The 24,918-nt window shown below is 41.1% G+C and overlaps 1 protein-coding gene across 1 annotated transcript in view; it reads right to left on the bottom strand.

The window, feature by feature from the left end:
• The window catches only part of LOC117559180 (adhesion G protein-coupled receptor L3-like), a 232,893-nt gene that overhangs the window by 42,402 nt on the left and 165,573 nt on the right, over positions 1 to 24,918 (bottom strand). The window contains 5 exon segments of the mRNA XM_034235900.1: positions 3,251 to 3,434; positions 10,901 to 10,939; positions 12,575 to 12,760; positions 17,385 to 17,488; positions 20,601 to 20,957. Of these exon segments, the coding sequence (XP_034091791.1) occupies positions 3,251 to 3,434; positions 10,901 to 10,939; positions 12,575 to 12,760; positions 17,385 to 17,488; positions 20,601 to 20,957 (870 nt within the window).

Below are 24,918 nucleotides of genomic sequence, written 5' to 3'. Positions count from 1 at the left end.
TCAGAATTACAGTTCCAGGATACAATTGAGCTTCATAAAGCAGTGGAGTGTGCTCTCATCTGGAGAGACCGCTGACCTGTGTGAAGTCTACGCTTTCCTAAATGTCACATTAACTCCAGAGCACTGACATGAATCCACCGTGTGTTGAAAGAAAAGACGTGGCCCAAACTCCCACAAAGAAATGCTGTAGTGCATCCAGAAGAACACCAGTAATATATATATATATATATTAACAGGGGTTATCTTCCTGGTGCAGTGACTTCCTGAAGTGTCATCATCAGCTCCAGGTGTCCAGGGGAGAAACAGGAAGTAAGTTCCCTCACATCAATCCTCATCCACGTTTGGATCATTTAGCGATCTCCCTCCTCTTTCCTCTTCAAATCGCACTGACTAACCTTTACCTTGATGGAAGTAGGTTTGTCTGATGGGTTTTCACAAATGACCAATTTCTGGCCCGTGTTTTGAGACGGCGTCACCTCGGCTCCCTTCCTCTGCTGCAGAGGTGATCAGTCCAAACATTTCACGCTCCTTGCCGCTGCACCACACTAATGGCAGTCATCTCCGCACATAAACCGAACGGCAGATTAGTCTGCGCTGGAGAATCTCAACTGGAAACACAATTCCATCAAGTGTAAGGACTAGAAACTTCATTAAGCCCGATAAGGCATGCAGCTGATGTGATGGCGGTGGACTGTGACATCTCTGTCTTTGATAAAGGTTATCGCCAAAGAAAGCTACAAAAGAGGCCACATCTAATCCTGCCTTTGTGTCTGTTCTCATACTTTCTCTTTTGTTTTAAGGTTCTCTTGTGCTTTTGCAAAGGCCAGGGGGTTTGGTGATACATTCCTATTCGACTTAGCCAAGACAAAACCCCAGATAGCTCCCCGTTCCCTGGATTCCACGCCTGCCTCTGGAATAAAGGAAGCATTTCCCCGCTGCCTCTCTGCCTCTCTGTTCCCTGTGAGGTTGTGTAAAAGAGCTTACGGTGGGCTTTGGGGAGTTCCTTTGATGCCATAGTCGACGTTGGACCCCGAAGGCTATACCTTCAAAGCCGTTTAAATAACACGCTAATCGGCAGAAATCTGCTCATCAGATTATCACGCACGAGAGTGAAGCGCACAGACAAAGTGTGACGTGTAAACACAAACAGACACACAATGGAGAGAGAAAATATCCAGCTGCCTTTCAAAGAAAATAGGTCTCATTATCAGCTTGAAATTTGGGACGAGGATTTCTCTCTGTTCACTCTAAGGAGAACAGTGGTGACAGCAGGTGTGTTTGACACATCTGCACACACACTTTAGTGCAAATCAGTGTGAGGGATCATGAGTCAGCTGCTGCACTGATGTTTGAATGGTCCTTATTTAAGGGCTCCTGCATGGCACGCTTGAAAAAAAAATAAACTGAGCAAATTGAGAAATGAGGCGCAGTAAACATGTCGACATCCCATAATTAACCAGACTACCTCCACGAGCTGTAAAACCCCACTCCTCTCCAAATCCAGAATCTCTTAATACCCACATGAATTGTGCGCCAGATACAATCAAATCCCTTTTATTGATTCTCGCTTCCTTTTTAAGTCAGCAGACCTATATTTTTAGATTTGTTCTGAGAAGAGAGGCAATTCATCATGACATTATTTGTGTCTTTTTATTCCCCTTGCCCCACTAACCGTCCGCAGAACCGGTTACTTCATTTATTTTCATTTGTGCTCTCTCAATGTATGCTTAATACATTCTACTACTGATGACAGTAGCTCCATTATCTGTCTCTGTTGGTATTTATACTTTGGATAATGAGCAGTGATCCCTGGTCTGCACGACACGTGGATAATTCCTGCTAATAAGTTACATTAATATAAGAATAATTATCAGATAATTGTTGATTTACAGCTGACAGAGAAGAAGAAGTCACAGACATATGTGAACATTAAAGAGATAAAACCAAACATTTTTCAATTTCCATTTTCCTAAATATCACAATCCACACTGCTGCTGTCTTCCAGCTGAGCCACTAATCTGTTTCCCAGCAGCTTGAGGACAAATTAACTTAATTCTGTCCAAGATGGTTTACTCATGCAGGCGAAGTCAACCAAATTAAAGTATAATTAAGTGTTTGCTCGATGCCATGCAATTTTCAATGCTTTAATTGCTGAAAAACAGCAAGCCAAAGTGATACAGATACTTTAAGTCTCACTCCAGGAAATTATTATTTGTCAGAATTTGATCCGTGCCTTCTAAATGGTAAATGGACTGTACTTATATAGCGCTTTATCCAGTCTTTAAGACCCCTCAAAGCGCTTTACATACTACATGTTGTTCACCCATTCACACAGAGCAGTGTATGTTACTCTAGGACCTAACATGCTTACACATTCACACACCGTTGGCCATGCCATCGGGAGCAACTCAGGGTTAAGTATCTTGCCCAAGGATACATCGACATGTTGACTGCATGGGCTGGGATCGAACCCACAACCTTCTGGTTGAAAGACGACCGCACTCCCTCACAGCCACAGTTGCCCCTAATGCAATTTGGAAGGCACGGGAGTATATAGTAATTATAAAATATATGTTTTAATGCAATATTAGTGTGAGTCAGCAGGAGCCGGAGAAAGAGCCTAACAGAGCGTATGTGCCCAGTGAACACTGTCCATAGGAAGGAATAGGACGATGCTTTTCCTAATGCATCCATGGCAGAAAACATTGCATGCTTAATATTATTGTATATGTCCTAAGAAATGTATGCTGGGCACTTTTTTGGCAGTCTATTTTCACACCATATGTAAGTTAGCATCAGGCAGTTTCAAAATGTGTGTACTCTTATTATACCTTTATAACACTTTAGTGTACTCCACATTCAATGGTTCATAGCACTGGCAAGTTGACTACTGTACTGAAAGACACTCCAAACAAAGCGCCACAATCCTTGAAACATTGAACACCTACTATTTGTATGCATATTAACACACGTTGGAGGGGATATTGAGAATGACTCCTTGGTGTGTCTGTTTCTTTATATATTCAGTATTTACAGGTAAAGGACATCTGCATGTGAAGATAGACTCCAAACTAAATGTTCAAAAGCACTAAAAACATTGTGTGAACAACTCTCAACAGAAAGATTGAGGTAACAATCTTTCCAAATGTTTCCTTTATAAGATGAAAAACATCTCTGGAGGCGATATTTAATACCCTCCTCCACATGTAAATGGCTCCTGCATGTAAAGACAGACACTGCTTGCACTCACGGATGTTCTCGGTGTTCTCCTGCACGATGTCGGTCTTCAGCAGGTTGTCGGCGAGGATGAAGGCGCCCTGCTCCACCGTGTCCAGCAGCGTGGTGGCGGCCCTCAGCTGCTCCGCGGTGCTCAGCTGTCTCCACGCCGCCTGCGCCTGCGGCTGCAGCAGATTGTTGACGGTCTCCACCATGGCCTGTGGAGGCAGATCATTGATTCAGTGAGAAGAGCTAAGCTGCTGAGGGACTGCCGCTGTATGTGGAGGTGATGTGGTAAACGGTGCGAGTGAGGGGAGAGGAAAGGGGATGAAAAACAAATCATGCAACCCTGAGGGACGGTGGAAGGAAGAGGCATGAAGTGTTCCCCCCCTTTTTCATTTGAAGTAATATTCCTTGATAATATTTCTACTGAGCAATTATATGCTTTTGGACATAGAAAGTAGCACCTTCATCTGTTTTGACATTGAACATGATGTTACACTAGTTGTTATCTTCTAGACAAATGAATCACCACAATACTAGAGGCGAGTTTGTACATGACTTAAGGCTAGAGTCTTTAATTGGTCTGATTAATGTTTCTCCATGCAGACGCTCCCAATGCACTACACACGGAAACATTAAGACAGTGCATGAACAAGGTATCGCTGCTAGCATCAATCTGCAAGCATCCTTCCTGCATTTTAAAATCACAGAACAACTATTAGGCCTTCTTTATAATCTTCACACAACAACGCCAAAGCAAGGAAGCAAGGACGAAACATTCTCGAAGACAAGATGAAAGATTAAGAGCCATTAAAGATTTAAAAAAGCCAATGGCAAGATATATGAAGAGAATACTAATTGGTCAAGCCAAGCAATTAATTCAATTCTGCACAGAGGAGCAAAATGAGTGTGAGAGTGGAAGAAAATACATTTCTGAGGTGGGCGAATGCAGAATTATTAGACATTTCCTGCACGGCGTATAATAGTAACCAATCCGCCTTTAAAAGAGGAAATCTCATATCTGATGTAAAAATGGTTTGACTTTTGATTTTCCTTTTTGCACTTCTTCAAAAGCCAGTTTAATCTGTGACATGCAGAAGATAGAAGATCTGATACGTGTTAAAAACAGGGAGTGTCAAGTTCTCTCTGAACTTCAATCAGATCCCTGTTTTGATCAGCGGATTATGAAAGAGTTTGAGTGTGACTCAGAAAACAGCAGAGATAAAGCTACAGGCGAATAAGAGGAATCGTGTGCTTTAGTGTATCAACTGACTTCCTGATGAACAGAAGTGTAATGGACCCCCCAATTACCTCATGATGTTAAGTTGTATGTTTGTTTGGAATGGCTGTGATAGAAGTGGAGATTGTGTTCGGCTCACTGACGCTGGATGAGAATTTCAAACAGCACCAGCTGGCTTCTCCTCATTCAAAACATACCGGGCACACACGAGCCGCCCACACACACTGAGAGGCTGACGCAAGAGCGAACACACACCTCTGCACCTGCTCGTACACAAAAACAGAGAAACTCGCACGCTCGTGTGCACGCAGTCTGGCAACTTTGATGTAATTATTCATTATCTGCAGCCAATCTCCAATCACACCTCCTGACATTCAGCTCCAGGCAGAGGTTGATTCGCTTTCAATTAAGGAGCTCCTTTTCTTCAGGCACTGACATTTTATTTCCCTTTGTTCACCACTGCAATGTTTTTTTCAGCACTTCTTAAAACACTGGAATAATGGTTGTTCAGGGGAACGATTGATGGACTCGCTGCTTTGCATGCAGCGGAGACGTAGACAGAAGAACAGGGTTGAAGAAAGGCAGAAGAAGGGGTCAGTAACTTTGTGAATGCACAATGGATAATTGATAGAGTGAATAAAAGTGTGTATGAAACATTTACCAAAAGCGGTGTGGTAATAAAGATCAGCTTTCTTTCAGGCATTTATGATGCAAAAGAATGAAGCTGACAGTAACTCATGGAGCATCTGTTGGACATGTTACCAAATCGCTGAGACGCAAATTATTCATTGCTGATATTAATATGTCCGTGGCATGGCAATTTTGCCTCATTAAAACCAGATAATTGAAATCTCAGGACTGAAGAGAGATACTTCACATACAAAACATCTATGTTAGTGTTAATAATGTCCAAAAGAAAACTATACTCCTACTGATATCCAAGTGAAGCATGTCAATGCCTTTGTCCTCGAAAATGGTTAATAACAATTTAGAAGAGTAACATTTTAATGACTGATTTTAAATGCCATTTTCTTAATGTCTTTCGTTTTTTGTAAAGCACATTGAATTGCCTTGTGTTGAAAGGTGCTATATAAATAAACTTGCCTTGCCTAAAAGTAAGTCCACACTGAATGAGAAGTGTCTTTCCAGTGTTATACTTTGTGTCCCTCTTGTTAAGCTTTCTACAGCATGTGTGTCAAACAGCATTGGAGCCTTCAGTTAAAAACTGATGTCATGTATCCAGATCTTTCTTTCAAAGCCAATGCACCGACAAATTCTCCAATTCACGAAGAAGAAGAATGACAGAAATCGTATATTTTTTTAAACCGCAGTGATGGCTATGATATCAATTTTGCATTGTTGTATTGTATGTTATCTCCTACCAACAAGACCTGTAGGTATATTTTCCCCTCAAAATGTATAAGGAACAAGTCAGAAGAGTGTTTTTGTGACACAGCTTTGTAGATTCGAAGCAAGCATGACCAAAACAGACTTGAGAACAACACCAACATCTTCCCCCTGCAGAATCAGCACTCAGATATGCGTCTACTACAGCATGCCCACTCTGATGTTAAACATGAAGCTACAGCCAGCAGCCGGTGAGCTGGAGATGTGCGCCCATGCAGCAGCACAGTTGAGACGTGATGCCATTAGCACGCTGCCACTCCATCCGTCACATGTAGCTTCCAGTCTGCTGAAGCTAACTCACACAACAAGGTAGTGTGTTCTGGTTCCTGGTACAAGAGGGAAATGCTCCTCAGCTGCAGGAATGTTCCATGTGGAAAAAGGAGGAGGAGAAGGAGGACAGGGCGTGAAAAGCTGCAGAGCATGGGCCATTTTGTAGTGATGCAGAGAGAAGGGAGGAGCGGTGGACATTAGGCTGCGGTCCAAGGTGTGTGTGCTGATTGATGAAATGAACTCTAGGTCTGGGAAATTGATTCTGGCGGAGGCTGATCTCCCTCTCCTCCTCCCTTCCTGTTCTCCAGTCGGTTCCTCTCCCTTTTGTCTGACTGAAAATGAGAAGTACAATCAACACAAGACAATCAATGTCTTTCGGCTCAGGTGAAGCTTTTGCATCATTTCTGGTTTTTTTCATTTGACCTGCGAGCCAAATCCTCGCCTTCTCTGAAAATCTCTGCAAGCTTCTCGTTTAATATTTCATTAAATCTCTCTTGTAGGCGGGTGGTTGTGTCTGTGAGTTTCTGAGGGATTATCTCTCTGCTTTTTGTCTATGTTTTACGTTTAATCTCACTATTGTACTATTCCCACACATCAGCCCGTTTATTTATTTATCAACAGCAGAGAGGCTGACTTTCATTACAAATACATTTTATTAGAGACATGCCTTACCCAGTTTTAGAAGCATGTATTTTAGAAGTACAAAACTTCATCCATGTTGACCTGTTGCCTAATTGAATTCAAGTTTTTATACTGTATCAGTACAAAAACCGCCATGTTATACTCTGAATATAAGATTGTTTATTTAACAAAAATAGTACAGTTTTGTTTCCTAATTATTTCCAGTTGCTACTATTTCACTTTTGATTTTACAAATTAATTTGTTCAATGTAACGCTAATTTAACATTTCCTGCAGACATTTCAAATTGTAAGGAAATACTTTCTGTTCGGCTCTTAAAATGTTGTTTTGGAAGTGAGTTTGTGATTTTGTATTTTTCACAGGAAAAAAATCGAATGTGAAGCAGCTGTCAAGAGGATCAGCACCTCTAAATGTGAGGCCATGGTTCTCAGCAGGAAACTGATGGACTGTCCACTCCGAGTAGAGAATGAGTCTTAACCTAAGTAGAGGAGTTCAAGTATCTCGGGGTCTTGTTCTGAGTGGGTGGACAATGGAGCGTGAGATGGGCTGGAGAATCGGAGCAGCGGGAGCTTTGTGCACCGTTGTGATGAAGAGAGAGCTGAGTCAGAAGGCCATGTTTATTCCTACCCTCACCTATGGTCATGAAGGGGGGGAACATGACCAAAAGATTGAGATTGTAGATACAACAGTTCAAATGGGTTTTCCCCGGAGGGTGGCTAGCATCTCCCTTAGGGATAAGGTCAGTCATAGCGAGGGACTCGGAGTAGAGCCTCTGCTGCTTCACGTTGAAAGGAGCCTGTTGAGGTGGTTCGGGGAGTAAGGGTGCCACCTGGCCGCCTCCCTAAGGAGGAGCTGGGCGGAGGCTGAGGGGCAGACCCAGGACCAGGTGGAGGGATTATATTTCCAATTTGCTTGAGAGCATCTTGGAAGTCCCCAGTCAGAGCAGGTTGATGTTGCCAGGGTAAGAGAAGTGTGGGGGCTTGGTTGGAACTGTGGTTGACAATGAAAAAAATACATGTTTTTTTCATACTAGTTTAAACCAACTTGCAGAAAAGCTCACACTAGTCACAGGGCCAAGCTAACTTTAAAGCTACATACTGTAGGTACAATGATATGCTATTTTTTCTAATCAAAAATTCACTATTAATCCCAAACATCTTGTGAGAAGTAATCAATTGTACTTCAAAAAACACCTCAAGCACTCTTATTTTACATTTAAGAATTACCAGTATGCATGTATTAATAATATCATGCTACCTTAATAAACATAAATATAGGATACAATCCCTGAAAACTCCTTCATCTCACAATATTCATAGCTCCCTGCAGGCCAGATGAGGATATCTCTCCGTTTATGAGGAGGAGGTTATCTTCATCTTCCAACAAATTTACCGCCAGAGAAATGATATAATCTCGTTACATTCTGGAATGAGGATCCTCCCTCCGTTCCGCCTGCTCTCAGGTCATCTGCGCTACTACCCTCCCCCGGTCGTCTCTGTGTGTGAAGGTGTCGTTTTAATGAGGGGTCGCAGCGCCGGATCCTCCCTCTGTCCTCAACATTCACACTCACTTGGCTTCACAAGATATTATGTTGATCTTTTGTGTGTTGCACGACATACTTCTCTGCTTTAGAACACAATACATGCCGCAGGAAGACACTATCCAAAGCTAGCGTGCTTGACTTTAGCTTAGTGGATGGACATAATCTCAGTAATTGGACCATAATGTCACTACCATAAACAAGCTGCTGTTACTATGAGGCACAGGAGGCCGCTGTTTTCATCATGTTTGTTCGAAAATCAAAGGGCACCACGGGGAATCCTGCAGGGCGAACACAGAACATGATACGCTTTGTAGTTTATCAAGGCCAAATTGGTTATGACTTGTGGCAGAGATCACTGCTTATGAACAACCGAGACGGATTCAGAAAAAGTCACAACCAATGATTGTCTCATAGGCACAGGTGTGAAGTTGATGCTGAAGAGATAACACGTCAGAACGAGGTGAATTCACCACTTAAAACCAATGAGAATCACTCTTTACCTCATTTAGACATTAACCTGAAGCCCTGCACTTTATCTTGGAGTGTGTCGTCCTTCAGCACAACCGCACCTGCACTCACACACTCTGCCGTGTTCCCAAAGTACTGAGGTGTGTTTGCAGCAGCAGAGGCAGGTGCGCGTCTCATTTGCTTTGAATTCCTCTGTTAATCCCATTTATGTCGACCACTAGGGCCCCGCTGGAGAAAACATTGCCCAAATTCTCTAATCAATGAAAAGTCCCTGAAAGGCTGGCGGCGCGTGCAGTCGATGGCGGTGTTTACCTAAGGCCACAGATGTTGCTCCATTATTCCGCTTCGTCAAGTGAAAGCTCCTCAGAGGTGTTTGAATTTATCAACCCAGCGAGGGAGCAAGAGGAGGAGGTGCACAGCAGAGCGTACAGTCAGCTATGGGAATGCACGAAACAGCCTCAGTGTGGAAGCATGAGGCCAGGTGCTGCAGCTGCAGGTAAATCACAGAGTTGTACCTTCTTTAGCCGTGCCACTGACTTGGATCCATACTGGTGATATTGGTGTATTTGACTATGTTTCTGCAGAATGAAACATATCATCAAATATTGGATTGCTATGAAAATGTTAGAATAAGTCATCAGAAATATTTATTTATCCCGGGGGAATTAGTTTTTCCTATTATAGAATGTAGTAAAAAATAAATAATAATAATGCAAACATTAGGAGTAAAATATGTAATTTATGCAACATATGCAACATATCAAATAAAATATATGAGTATGTTTTTATTTTTAGATTCAATACGGTTAGATTAGATGTATTTTATTCATCCATATTGGGAAATAGTTTTGTTGCAGCAGCATGTTTAGACTTTATATTCAAGGCATTGCAACCGAGTAAAAAGTATATTATAAATAATAATAATATATTCAAAATGTTGATCTAAATAATAACTTAAATGTTTACTTTTTAAGTGAGGTGTCACCTTATATGTTGTTGTTTAAACATTTTATTAAAAAACCAAGCACCAGTTCATTTAATTTGTCGAATACGTTGACCTACTCCCTGATAAACCACTTTCTTTGTGCTATGAGCTCATTGTAAAACGATGATTGGTGCCGAGTTGTCATTATGTATATGTTTTCCATACTTTTGGTTGATAATGGGTGACTAATACTCAGAGTAATGCATTTTTTCAATTATTGGCAAAACAGAAAATTGCCAATTGTTGGTCTTTCCATGGCATTGAGAGAAATAAAGTGTGCATATACTGTATTTAGGAAACCACCAAAATATAAGCATCTCAGAAACACATTTGCAAGTGAGCACACTCGTCTGTAGGCAAACAGTTGGATATTATTTGCACACATGAAAAAAAAAAAAAGAAGAAATCGCACGGTGCCTTCTGACATGCCTCGGAGGAATGTAGGCAAATGCATGTTGCTTTACATGAGCTGCAGAGCGTGCACACAACAAACGTCTGTCTCTAATGAGAAGTGCAGCTTTATGGGAGCATCTGTACGGCAGACAAGATGTCAACTTATTCCACAGTTTTCCCGCCAAACTATTCTGATGACAGTTCACATGTCACCTCAGGAATACCAAAACCACTCAGCAGCACGCGAAAAAACTGAGAGAAGCAATAGAGGCCCCCCCCCTTAAATTAGGACAAACATGCATTATGCATCAGGGAGAATCACAACACATCATGACTTTGGCTGACAGAGTAGTTAGAAGTTGACTTGCTGCAGTAATGAGGTCACTTCTGTGGTTCTTAAGCATTTTCTCAGAAAAGTAGAGTGTGCTGGATGCCTGAGAGCATTTCCTTTTGACTGATGCTATCCACTTATGTGGGTTATTTCACTGGAACACAGTGCTGATGTGATGGTTTAAGGGCATTTTTTAAATGATTGAGGCACCTGAGAAAAATTCATGCTCAGGCCAAACACATTAGAGGAAGAATTCCACGACACGTGCATGCAGGGGGGAAATGATGACATATGACTTCAAGGCATGGAAGTGAACTTGGATTATATGATGAAAGATGACAGCAGAGTTGCCACAATGAGGTAATGGAGGGGATTTAGAGGGGGGAAGATTTTGTCCAAATACCTGAACATAAAAGCGGCAAGAGCGCTCTCTTTTCTGCAGCTGCAACACAAAGAAAATCAGAGTTAGGAAAAGGTTAACATATCAAACAACTCCTCTGAAATACATTTCTTTCAGCAGCTTGAAGTAAAGATTTGAATCACTTTCATAAATCGTGTAGCAAATACATTAATTATACCTGATCTTAGAAACACATCAGATGCTCGTGTGTTAATTAGCACTAAAACGAGATGTACAAGCCATGTGGGAATACACCTATGGCTCACTTGAATGTGATTTCAAGGTAAGTATTTCAGGTTTCAGTTGTGATGCTCTGCCATGATTTAGCACACCTGAATGATAGGTAGCTCGGTTAGCACTGCACGCACTGAATTATTTTAATCGAGTTCTAAAACGAGCAGGCTAGCCAACAAAGCTTCTGTGTGGCTTAACAGCTAGAATCTGGTACCGTGCTAAATCCATGCAGATTAGCTCCTAAGAGCACTGTTTCCTCATAAAGGAGCCCCGTGCTCCACATCACAGCCCACTCCTCTGGAAAGTGTGAGCCGGCTCCCCTTTGATCATGAGCAGCACACTGATCTCTCCGTTTGCCAACTCAATCCTCTCATTGTCTGCTGGCAGGAGCATTGTGCAGCGCTATCGGCAAAAACAATCTTTAATTCGCTTAGCTCTCTGCAGATTGTGTCAAAAAGGATTGGAGGTAAACATCAGCCGGGAGGACGTCCAACACGAGGGAGAGAGGTACAATGGACGGAGAATTATAAATCCCCTGACCTCCTTAATAAAAGCTCTTTTCATTTAACTCCACAGAACTGCCTTTTTGAGCCAGTTCCTCACCTTTACAAGAGAAACTAAAGACTTCGGCAGCTATCTCCACCACAGCAGATCTTCAATGGGGGGTTTTATGAGAACCCTTTTATAAACAGAGGTATTATAAACTGTAGATCCTCCTCAACGTGAGTTTCCTCATTGCCAGCCCCTTTGCTTTCGGCCATCTTTACTGCCTTGCCTCTCCATTGGAGGACACTGCCACTAAAATCTCAATGGGGACATCTGTGTGTGTTACAGCAATGAAATAAAAACGGTCTGCCCCCCGAAAATATATTTTAGACCAGGTGTTCATTCTCCCCTACAAGTGAAGCCGCTCCTCCAAGTTAACGAGTGACATTTTAAATGTCACTGATGTTTGCTGTTGAGGAAGTATTATTTGTGCTCGCAGTGAGTCGCTGAGATGATGCAACACTCTCACAGAGCTTGGATCCGAACACCTACGCTGTACTATTAGTATAAATCAAATGATGCATATGTAGTGCTTTATACGAGCATGACATCCTTTAAACTACATCAAAGTTGAACTGATAGCATAATGCATGAGAGCTACATATATGCTCTCCGCTGTAGTTGAAGGTGTTTCATATGCATTGACCTCAGGATAATGCTAGGTCTCACTTTTTCTGACAGCAGCAGCAGCAGCAGATCATTAAAAAAAAACCTACTGTTCAGGTTGCACTGGGTGGAGGTGATGTGGAAGGTACGGTAAGCATACATTTTGAAAACTCAGAAAGGTTTTGGACTCATAAATTGGCACTTTTGAGTTAACGTTGTAAGCTTTGGCGTAAAGGAGTAGAAACCATCCTGTTAGATAGCCATATATGTATTAGATATTCGTTTGTGTACCTTGTTGAGGCTCCGTGCAGCGCTGTCTTTGCCACCGGGCGTCAGGTTCCTGAGCTGCACGTCGAGCAGGTCCACCAGCTGCACCATGGCCTTCACGGTGAACGTGATGTCTCCCGCCTGGAGATTACGCTTCGTTTGCTCTGCTAACTCCCGGGCGATGACTGCAGCCGTCTCTCCGGCTTTGAGCTGGAGGAAAAAGGACAGAAAAGAATCGAAATTAGGTGATAACTGGCACAGATGTATTGCTTATATTCTTTAACTCATCATATACAACCCATAAAGATGACAAATTGCAATACATATTTGTAGCCCTAGCCAGTTAGCCTATATGTGTTCCCTAACTGCTGCTTTGCTGCACACAGTTATTGTGGCGAGACGGCACTCAGCTGAGGGCCAATATTGTATCTGGAAGCAATTATAAAATCAACCAATGAGGGGATTTCCCCAGATAGCCTTACACCTTTATGAAGCTAATGGAGAGCTGCAGTGTGCAAGTTGTACACAGAGGACACATCCTCTACAATATTCATTTTTCTTTTGTTTGGACGAGATGTGATTTTTGAGTCTTGGGATTTGTTGAAAACAGAAACATATGATTAGTATTTCCCTTCCGTGTTTTAAAGGCTTTATTTCTATTTAGGAATCCTTTACTGTTTAATTTCTAACTCACTCTGACACACTCTTCTGTATTACATTATTTTTGACTGACAATGCAGAAACAATTACCCTGCATGTATACAAAAACAATAAAACCCAAAGCTAATATCTTAGCAACCAACAATAGGATGTGGGTTTCTGTAGATGCTGCTCCTGTACATGAAGCTTTATCTGGATACAATTAATTAAATAAATAATCTATTATTATCTATATATATAAAATAGGGCCGGGACTTTAACGCGTTAATTAAGATTAATTAATTACACAAAAATTAACGCATTTTAATCGCACTTATTTTTGCACCGCGGAACGTTTCTCACTGGATGAGTTTCAGGCGTACCGATTATACTGGAGCACCAACTAACGTTCATGACTTCAGACAACAACAAACCACAGTGAACAACAGTGGGAAATGTTGTTTTAAAAAACGGACGGATGGAAGCGTCGATAAGAGCACGGTTGTGTGCAAATTATGCATAAAGGAATTCGCATATCACCGCAGTACATCAAGCCTCAAGTATCACCTCAATGCAAAACATATAGCAGCTAGCGTGGAAGCTAGTGTGGACGTTAGCCTCTTTTATCGCGTTCACACCAAAAAGAGCCGGTACTAAAATTAGTTCATGAGAACCTTTTTACCCCACGAAAGCAGGGACTTTCGTACGGCTCTCTTGTGAGAAAAGAGCTATATTTCTGATTGGCTGGGCGGATTGCAAACCACGCCCCGTAAAACTCCCAAAAAGTTTTGTGAAGCCGCCATTTTATTATCCTCGCATTAGCATTAGCATTAGCCCAGCGCAGAAACGCAGAGAGACTAACTTATGGCAACACAAAATAAAACATGGGAGCGGTGGAGATGAGGAGGTGTCGGCGTTCTGGCGATTTACTCGGAAGGCTGCTGGGACTCCCAGCAGCTTCTACTGAAGCCAGTCCCCAACTCCGGGGACTTTGGGCGGCAGTATACGCCGTGAAGTGGTTTGCGGCCTGCCAGTAAACCCAAAGCAGAAGAAGAAGAAGTGACGTCAGCGGCTTCATTTGCCTAATCCTCCCCCAGGTTCAAAGATTTCTCATGAACTAAATTCTCATGAACCTTTGTGGGAAAAGTACTGCGGTGTGAATGCGCCTAATGGTATACTAAAATCCATGTGAACAAAATTGCTTCTCACTGTTCTCAGGTCAAATATTTATATGTGATTAAAAATGCGATTAATTTCGATTAATTAATTACAAAGCCTCTAATTAATTAGATTACTTTTTTTAATCGAGTCCCGGCCCTAATATAAAATAATAAAAGCATTTCTATAAACATGAACAAGTTCAATAATGTATAATAAAAAAAACAAGATATTTTTATAAACATTAAAGTTAAACTTACATGACCAATGAAAGACATTGACTACAAATATTGATATAAACATGATAAGTCAATGGTTAAAATGTAAACCTTGTAATATATAAGTTGTAAATTACAGTATATACATGTGTGTAATGTATTAGTATTAATAATAAAAAGTGATTTTCTGCTCAATTGTAAAATGGCTAATACCTCAAATCGTAAGTTAGTGTTACTATAACAAATCTAGCTATTATTAGAGTAGAAACTAAATGGCCACATGAGTTTTCTTTTAAAAGGTAACGCTCTTATATCTAAACCAGGGGTGTCAAACTCAAGGCCCGGGGGCCAAATCCGGCCCGCCACTTCATTGTATGTGGCCCACAAGAGCTTGCAAAGAATATAATAAGTTTATTATAATGTTACGTGCCGCTTTACAGGAGAACGTTGCCCATAAACTACATGTCCCACAATGCATCTCATTTTGTGACATGCGCAATGAAGAGACTTATTATTATTTTCCCTAGACTTCTGCTTTCAGACGTAGTTAATTATTAAGTTATTACCCTATCCGATAATAATCCAATGCAGAGGAAATATTGTAAAATAATATATTATTTTATATTTATTATGTATATTTATCTATGTATATTTATATAGCCTTAAAATTACCACCGGCCCTTAATTAATAATTCTAATGTGGCCCGCGATGAAATTGAGTTTGACACCCCTGATCTAAACTGTGAGCTGTGGAGGCATCTGTTTGCTAATGAGGCTCACCACAAACCCTGACACAAGTTTATCCCGGTTTTCAAATGAGAGCCTACCTACAGTAACTATCTCTACCTAATAATGTGACGAGGTGTACAGTTGCATATCAAACGTTTCCATGCTACACCTAAAACACAACGGCATGTACTATTGGGTCTCCATCTTGAGAAGAGCATAATATAACTTCGCATTCATCTTGAATCATTCCAGGAACTCCTTTCAAGTTGTTTTTATTAAAAGTCGTTTAACTTCAAGGATGTTTCACTGATAGACTTGATGCAGGAAGATGAGCTTTCAAACCGCAGTGGCACTAAGTACAACAGATTTACTTCGGCATCACTTGCTATCATCGCCTGTGAGTTTATTAAGCCAATTATGCTCTTTATTAGTCTTCTTCACAGAGGTTTGTACAGGGGAACGTGCCTCTGGAAGATGTTGTCCTCTTAATGAGGGGATGGACAGTGTTTCTTTTTGTCTAATATCATTGTGTTAGAGCCATTTTCATTTATTATTTGTTATATGTGCGTCAGTATCACGTGCATGGCTATATGCCTATATATGGTAGGTTGATAGGACACAGCTGGGGGTGATGAGACGGGGAAACGGAAAAGTATTTTGACCGTGTTCTTTTTGTTCTTTTGGAGACTGAAACTTGTATTAAGTATGAAGCGAAGAAATGTGTCCTCCTGTTTATACGCCGTCTGGACCAATCAATAAAGCTCATCTAATTCAACCACGATCTCCGCTTAATATGTTTGGAAACAAAGAGAGGCGTGTCAAAACCCACCCGACAGAGAGGTGGCTATTAACATGTAGACAAGGATTAAAACGCCACCACACATTGCTTTTATCCTCCATATTGTCCTCACTCGTTTTGTCGTTGGAAGCATCTGGTAATGAGCAGATCAATGTACAGGAAATATAAAAGAACGAAGTGGCAGATGGGCATCTCTGACACGATGGTCTTAATTAAAGTGTTCTACAGCGGCCAGCAGAAGAAGAACATTAATGACACTTCTCTTTAAGTGCACGCATTTCTTGATTGTCACCTTTTTTCTCAGATGTCGAGGATGTGCAGCCTCAGAGGAGCTTTACTGCTCAGAAATACACCTGATCGTCCCTCTCCTCTCTATTTTGTTCTGCATCCATTTCTGAACACTCCCGTTAGTTTAATGGGCCGAGCTCGGTGCCGGTGAATACATCAGAGGCGTTATAACATGCACGCCTCAGGGGCCTGCGCTATGGGTTTAAAGGAGAACATGTTCAACATTGCTTGCCATTCATAGTCTGGAACCCTGATCCCCACTTGCAGCTACCCTTCTCCTCTCCTGATTCGATTGTATTACAGATTTAAACAGGAAGCTTTAAATGGGGATCAGCATAATAACCTGCTGCAGAGGCAGGAGGATATCTTTCTTTTAGGAGAAATCTCCGGCTAATCCTCAACATGAATTGACTTGTCAAGAACAGACCACACATAACTAAGAACCTGCACTAGTAATGTTTTATATATACACCTTTTCTTTTGAATTGTGAACTGTGCAACATCTTACTTAGAAAAGGGATGCACCAATCATAATTGTTCCCTTCCCTTAAGTGTGTTCTATAGGTTTGTATGCATGTAAATGGTCTGCAAAGGCTACAATCCCAAAGTGTCTCTCCCACACACTCCCTCCCTGCCTGAAAAGCCTCCATTGAACTCCTTTGTTTACTTCCGGAACATAGTAACATGTAAGCGGTTGAACAACAGCCGGCAAGCTAACCAATCAGAGCAGACTGGGAAAATAAAGAATCTTATGAACAATAAAGCTTGGAAAAATGCCACAGTAGAGGCACACACTACTATTTTGAAACAGAGAATTAGCATAATGTGTCCTGTTTAAAGAATTTGAACAGCTATTGAGTCAGTATGGACCCAATATCAGTATCTGTGCATCCCTGACTCCTAAATACATTTATTTTAAAACATAGGCAAAGATTCACCTCCTAATCAAACCACATCTCGTCGTTTCACTGTTTCTGACTAATTCTATGTTGCAGCTGTTTACCTTCTGGCTGATGAGGTTGACCCAGGGGGAGGTGCAGTTGCTGAAGTCGGGCCCCTGGGGGTCCCAGTATCCCTCTGGACCCACGCACATGTAGGAGGCCACGCCTGGAGACAGAACAATGAAATCACATGTATTATATGAGAAGGGACAAACCCATCTGTAGCACACTGTGTTCTGTAACGTGTGCGCTCATAACTCTAAAACTATGTGGCAACCATTTTGTATATGGATGAATACTTATGCAATTGATTTTATTAACGCAAGTTTGCCTCTTCATTTAATATGGAAATCTAGTTTTGTATTCTTTTTATCTGCACTTTCCCTTTGCTGTAACACTTTAAATGTCCCCACTGTAGGACGAGGAAAGGGTTTCTAATTATGTGTGTTTTGTATGTGTGTGTGTTTCTGGAAGACCTCTCGTCTTACCCACATTTTCTCATTTCTCTTACTTTTCCCATTACAGAGTGATGAACTACACAATGCTCTCAGTCGGACCAACGTAAGTACTTTTTCTTATTTTCTAAATAAAACTGCGACATCCCAAAGAAACACAATTGATTAAATGTGATTAAATTAAACGATGAGAACAGAATGTAATTGGGCGGTTTTATCTTGCAGTGACTGAAATGAAGTTTGCTCCACTCGAGGCCAGCGGAGTTCGCCCAGACGGCGTCTGTATGCAGTCATTAAAAATCACACGGTGTCTGAGTGTGACACTTCCACTCCTGCATAGAAAATACAGCAACATGGGCGCCAATTAAGTGTGGCGAAGCTGAATTCATCGGGAAAGGTCAATTAAGCAGGCTGGGGAAATGGTATCTGCAGAAAGTATTGAGATTTAGGGAGTGTCACTCTTACAATGTTGACTCTTTTCCACACTTTTGTACTAAAACAGCTCCAGATATAGAACAATTCAACGATGTAACCATCAATTCAGCCTTATAAATCACAGTTGAAGAAGTAGTCAGATTTTTCACTTAGAGACCTTATTATGTTTTTCTTTCCCTGTAGTGTGTTTGATAGGTTTCAGTGCGCGTACATGGTCTGCAAACACATTTGACTGAAACGGTACTTTAAATAACGCATTTCCCTTTATTACAGCACTTTCCATCATGACAATACATAAAATATGGTTATATCAATATATTAACAGTAACAAAAACTATTGCAATATTGTGCAACAACCCTTCTATGTAAAATATACACTCTACTGCATTGTACTACTGTTATTACTCACTACTACTTCACTTTAGCTGTAGTGCAATAATCTCTGTTATGTGCAAAATACACATTAAATATTACTTCCTACTATGTCAACACATTCATATGTTTAAAAGGTAAGTATTTTTAACCATGTCTGCGTACTTATTTCTCCTTACTTTTATTAAATAGTTCTTTACTTTTAATTAAGTAAGCCTACTCTTTGTACTTAGCCTTGTATTTTCACTGTTACCCTTGCTGTTCATTTTCTACAGTTGGACAAATAAAAAATGTCTGTATTTGTAAACAGAGCGTGTCTTTGACCTGATCTTCCCTGTACCTCAAATAACCTGCGTCTCTATTTTCAGAGCGAGCCTCACCAGTTACACGCTGTCATTAAATCGCCCTTGCTGGCTCTGTTGGCGGGTGAGACGGGCGGCATTAGCAGATATACATTTTGATTGACACATCATTTCCTTCCCCAGTCCACCTAGGACAGCCTTGTTTGATGGGTTTATAAGATAAGGGACAGTGCATTTCCTCCTATATTGAGAGGCAGGATGAGGAGACAGAGTGACAGCGAGCGGAGAAGTGAAGGTAAGACGGGAAAAGGAGCTCGAGGAACTTTTCAAAGAGCGTCGGAGGAAGCTCAGAGTCGTGTCTCTGCTCGTCTGAAGAGCAGCGGCTTTGAAGAGCGAGCCGAGGAAAGGGGAGGGGGTGTTCCTCTTATCTTTCCATACGACGGCTGTTAGTGAGGTCTCGACGGGCGCGGGTGTCGCCCATTAATGAAGCCTCTACGTACGCGTGTGTGTGTGTGTAAAGATTGATGCTTTTCAGGCTTCGAGACATATTTCAACCCTATAAAGTCACTCCCAAATCTATAATACAAATCTGAATAAGGAGAAATTGCAGAAGATAAAATATAAATAAATAGGATATCTGATTTGCATCACCTCTTCTTTTTGTTTTACTTTGTTTCCAGGTTATATTTTAGTTCAATTTAAACTTAATTTCTTAATCATCAACCATTGTCAATTGTAGCATCTTTACTCAAATAAAGTCTCATTAAAATATGAGCTGCTTGATCAGCACTTAGAGGTAAAGCTTTTCCATGTAAAGGAGCCAACATTGATTTGATCTTAATGCACACTTCCCTTTCTTTGTGACATTAAGACAAAGCAGAGGCCTGACAAACAAAGCCCTTTCAACTAGCAAAGGATACACGGGAAAATGTGTCTGAGGCGTGCTAGCTTCCATACAGATGCAATGCTTAGCTATCTTTAGCCTAGCATGAGTGAGTCAGGAATGGAGAGTGAGGACAGGAAGCGATGCGAGGAGCTGCAGGGAGTGTAAACACAAAGAAACACACAGCGGCGAGCAACACGCAGCCTGAAGAGCCTGCAGACCGTCTGCTAACGAGAGTATCGACATCCTCTCTCATCGAACGAATAAAGAAACATCTATAATTCTTCTTTAAACACAGCAGGGTTTGAGCTTCTGGGTTCAGGTTGAACTAAATGTTGCTGTTAGGAATGCTATTCTGAACATTATATTTCATACTCTATTGAACCACAAACTGTAGAGTGGCCCAAATACAAACGAATGACACATGATAATAAAAACAAATGTTTGTGGTTTTGGCGAAAGCAATTCCTTAGTTTCGGGAAAACAGTGACAGCTCTTCAACGACAGATACAGGTATAACTACTTGCATCTACAATGTCAATCCATTTGGATCACACAGTTCCGACATAAACCAATACAATAAAATGAACTAAATTAGTTTTGAATGCATGGTATAATAATCCTCAACAAATCCAAGTTGTTTCAAATAAATACATGTAGGCTTTGGTATTTCAAATGAATAAAGCCTATATGTCTGACTTGTTTAAAAAAATCTATTTATCTATTTATTTCCCTGGTTAATGTATTTGTTAACAAAACCTCTTTTTCCATTTTATCTTTACCAGGTTTATGTATATATAAAATATCAAAAATGATGATAATCCACATTACCTAATGTTCCTGGGGGGCAGGGCATCTTGACCCCCGTGCCCTGCTTGGTTCTGGGCCAGGAGACGTCCATCATCACCAGGGGGTTGCAGTACTCCACCCTGATGTTGGGTAGCTTGGAGGAAGGTGGCCCCCTGCTGTGCTCCTCCTCAGGGAGCAGACCCCCCACCAGCGTGTGCACGGGGGCCGACGCTGTGGAGGTGGTGCGGGGCCACAGGACCAGCGTTGCGGGGGTGGTGGAGGAAGTCTTCTTGGCGGTGGTGGTCCTGGATGTGGTCCTGGTAGAGGTGGTCATTCGAGGGGTGGAGCTCGTCATCATGGTGGTGGTGTCCATGTAAACCACCACAGAAGAGGAGGATTCTGGGAAAATGAGGAACAAATGCAGAGTTGTCATTTTAAGGGAAGAGTTTAAACAGGATCAATTGGAGCTGGCAGGCGTGACTTTGCATTGGCGTGCATGGTGTTGAGTTTGGACCCCCACAGGTAAATAACACACACACCATCACTGTGCTCCTGCAGCACTGATTGTAAAAATAGGTTCCACAAAATTAATTTAGCAACAGGTTTTTTATGATTGTGTGGAGTTGGTTACACCACACAGGGTCAGAGGTCCTTCTTCATCATATATCTTACAACGTAGAAAGCAGCCAAGGTTTTTATGCTAAAGGATGTCCTGATTCTCTGCTTTTTAAGAGATGAAGCTCCGGTTTTTTCAAGGTTGATGCACAGTGTTTCCACAACACATTTTGTATTTAAGGATGGCGGCCATATTTTCTGCCAAGAGAATTATCAATGTTAATGTTGCATTTGGTTGTGTAACTAAAAGGACAGTAACTGATCTTAGACTCTTAAAGCCTATGACATATCTGTGACCTTTGTATACATTTGTATATATTAAATTATATTTTATTTAGAAGAGACTTGTATCCAAAGCAACTTACAATAAATGCAATAATAAACCATAAAGATACAAATTAAGAACATCAAAAAACATGCTAAAACATTAGCTTTTAGATGCACTAAAACACAAGCACACAAACAAGTGCAATGTGTATTTTTGGTTTAATGGCCAAGTTGCAGTGATATTGCATAATTATACTCTTTAGATATAGTATATCGTTCTAATGGTAATATGCCCATATTTTATGTTTATTAATGTACAATGCTTTCTTCACATGCTGCTGTTACAAAACACATTCCAAATTCAATATCAATATTGTATATCTTATGTATTCTATCTTTATTCAGCATCGCTCTGCTACTCATTTACATGCTGTTTTCAGAAATATGTTTCAATCTTCATGATGTAAAATTCACAGGAACTCTTAAGAGTTATCAGCATGTTGTTTAAGCGGTTTGATTAATAAAATACATCATATGCTTTCTGTAGCATCCATATGGTTTCAACAATAAGACTTCAATCTCATGAACACAAACAATCTGAAGAACGACTCCCCAACTGTGCACACAAAATGTTGCCCCGGCAGTAACAAAGGTCTCCCAGTGACTTTCTGGTTACAGTGTGTGGTTTAGAAGAATGGAGACCCTTTGAACAAGTCCTCATGAGAGAGCACTTTCTCACAAAGACATAACCAGGGTCTTTGCAGAAATGCAATTTGGTGAAGGCGGGAGGGAGGTGGGGCTCCACTTAATGCAGAGATACAATCAAAATGACAGAAGTGACAAATGTTCCCAATCTCTGTATGAAAGGGGAGCAAAACAAAATGTAATGAGGGTCCATTCTGGGTTGGCAGGTGTAATGGACATCATAGAGATAACACACGTCACCGCTGAAATCCACAATTTTCTCTGTACGGTGGATCAGGGAGCAGTGGAATAGAACGGCATAAATTAGTGGCAGACGCCTCCAGGCTGTAATGACACACACCGGGACATATCAGCAGTGAATGCTTTCAGCTGAACAGCATTCAGAGACAGCAGCGCTGATTAAAGGCGCTGCTGCAGCAGTCTCAGGCTGATGGAGTATTTGTTTTCTCTAACTAAAGAGTGTGTTGTGTTTTAAAGGTCTACAGGTATCCACAGCATTCCTGTGGAGGAACTCCATCAGTAAGCTGGAACAAGAACAACAACCTCATTGAATTACATGTGAGTTCAACGTTAGGAGCCTTATTTAAAGGGGACATATCATGCTATATTTGAACAATATATTGTAGGGCCATACCTATATAAAGTATATAAATATAGTTTTTTTTTCAAAATACCAAACAGATCCTGCATTTTAGCCATTCCTCATTTCGCTCTATTTGCTCTTTCCAGCGCTGTTTTTGCAGGGGGCTGCAGCTGACCACGCCCCCCTGCAGGAGAGGGGAGCGTGCTCTGAGATCAGCTGCTAGGCTGTCAGAAGAGGGGGAGAAAAAGAGATCTCAGTCCTCCGTGTTTTATTCTTATAGAAGTAAGAAGAGAAGTAATGGGGCAGAAACCCTCCTTTTTACGCAGCGGTCCAGACATAGACATCAAACGGCAACACATATTCAGTTGGCAGTTACTTTGGCATTAGGGCAGGGATATCTAGATACTTTCCAAGGTTTGACATAATGAATTGTGCTACTTTCAAAGCAAGCAATGATGTTTTCAAATCTGTAATCAAAAAGCTCCTCAAAAACGCTATCGAAGCAGTTCCTGCCGTTGCTAAGTTAGTTCAAACAGTAACAACAGACTATTTTTCTTAGCGGATGCATGTCAATTTAAATCAATACATGTACAACTATTTTTTAAATAAATAAAATCATTTTCTAAATCCATAAAAGCATTTCAATTAATATTGGGAGTCATATCGTTACTTTATTGAGAATGTGGCCTTGTAATAAGCGGGATAATGTGCAGTGACGCGGTCATTATGGGGAAAAGAACACCGACAGGCTGATCAGGAGCCCGACGCGAAGCGGAGGGATCTAGATCGGCTTGCACATTATCCCTTACATATGATTATATAGTCATTATTCATTTGTTTTAAAACAGGAGGCGCAAAAGCTTGCCTCGGGGAGGGAGAAAAAGAGCCACAGTGGAGAACAAACAGAAGGGCAACCATGGCAACCATGCGCGGGAAGTCTTCTTCGCTGCTTTTTGTGGCAGACTACAGCGCCACTTACAGGCCTAGCATATGTACTACAGCGTCTCCAGCGCTTTCGAGCAACAACGGCCGGCCGTGGCCCAACCTCTCATTCCCCCGATAGGTGGAGAATTGACCACTAAGCGGAGCACCCTTTTTGTGACGTAGAAAATCATTCAAATCTGTATCAGATCCGTTACAGCCCCTTTTTTTTTTAGATTTGGGTATAGAGGAAAAGAGAGAGGGTTGTATTTCTGACACTTGGTGAGTTCCCTGACACACCGGGGACACATATTCATGTATAAAAGACGTACAAGAGTGCATTTTGCATGATAGGTCCCCTTTAATAGCAACCGACTGAAAAGCTAAATTGCATGTGGAAAAATATTAGAAAATATCTAAGCTTTTGCATGAGTGTAAGTAGAGATGCAAGTGCATGATTAAGCTGCACAAAAGCGAAGTCACACGCTCATTTTGAATATCTAACAAGACAAATTCAATTACAGGAAACAAATACATATCTTATTAGTCAAAGTCTGAATTTTAATCACTAATATTGTCTTCATTAAATGTCTTCCAAATGGTATGTGTGTATCTATAGGATATTGTAGCTGCTATGAGTTACAGTAAATGTAAGTTAAATGAAAGTAAATACTTTTGCCGCTAAATTTCCCAGGAATTTACCTTACATTTTAGGTGGAAAACGTTATAAATAAGCTTTTGCATGTGTGTGAGTGGATGCAAGTCTATGAATAAGCTGCAGAAAAGCACAATCACATGCTCAAACATCATCCAACACAAACTGACACTATCACACAACAACAGGCATACAAAAATCACATGCATGCTCAAATAGCTATTTAGCATTTCCTCCGCCTCAGACACATCACCATTTACATCCCATAACCGCCGTCAGACATCATCAATATGCAGCATCATGAAAACAGGAGGGAGAAATATCTTCAAGGACAGCAGAATATTTATTTCATTATTCATGGGAGAACTAATTCAGGCATCTGCATTAAGCCCCTGTCACACTGTCCCGAAGTTGACACCCGATGGACACACGAATATGGAATTGTGAATTTCGCACGAAGATGGCCCCGAACCACACACGAAGGCAACATTTACATTACATTTAAGACATACAACTGCAACGAAAGTAACACAAACAATTATGTTAAAGTACTATGATACTGTACTGATATCTTCAGACTTTGTTCTTTACTTTATCCGTCGTTATATGTAGAA

The sequence above is a fragment of the Gymnodraco acuticeps genome, unplaced genomic scaffold (assembly GCF_902827175.1).
Source record: "Gymnodraco acuticeps unplaced genomic scaffold, fGymAcu1.1, whole genome shotgun sequence".
NCBI classification, from domain to species: Eukaryota; Metazoa; Chordata; class Actinopteri; order Perciformes; family Bathydraconidae; genus Gymnodraco; species Gymnodraco acuticeps.
The sequence above is the reverse complement of the archived record's forward strand: the minus strand, read 5'-3'. Positions and strand labels throughout refer to the sequence as shown.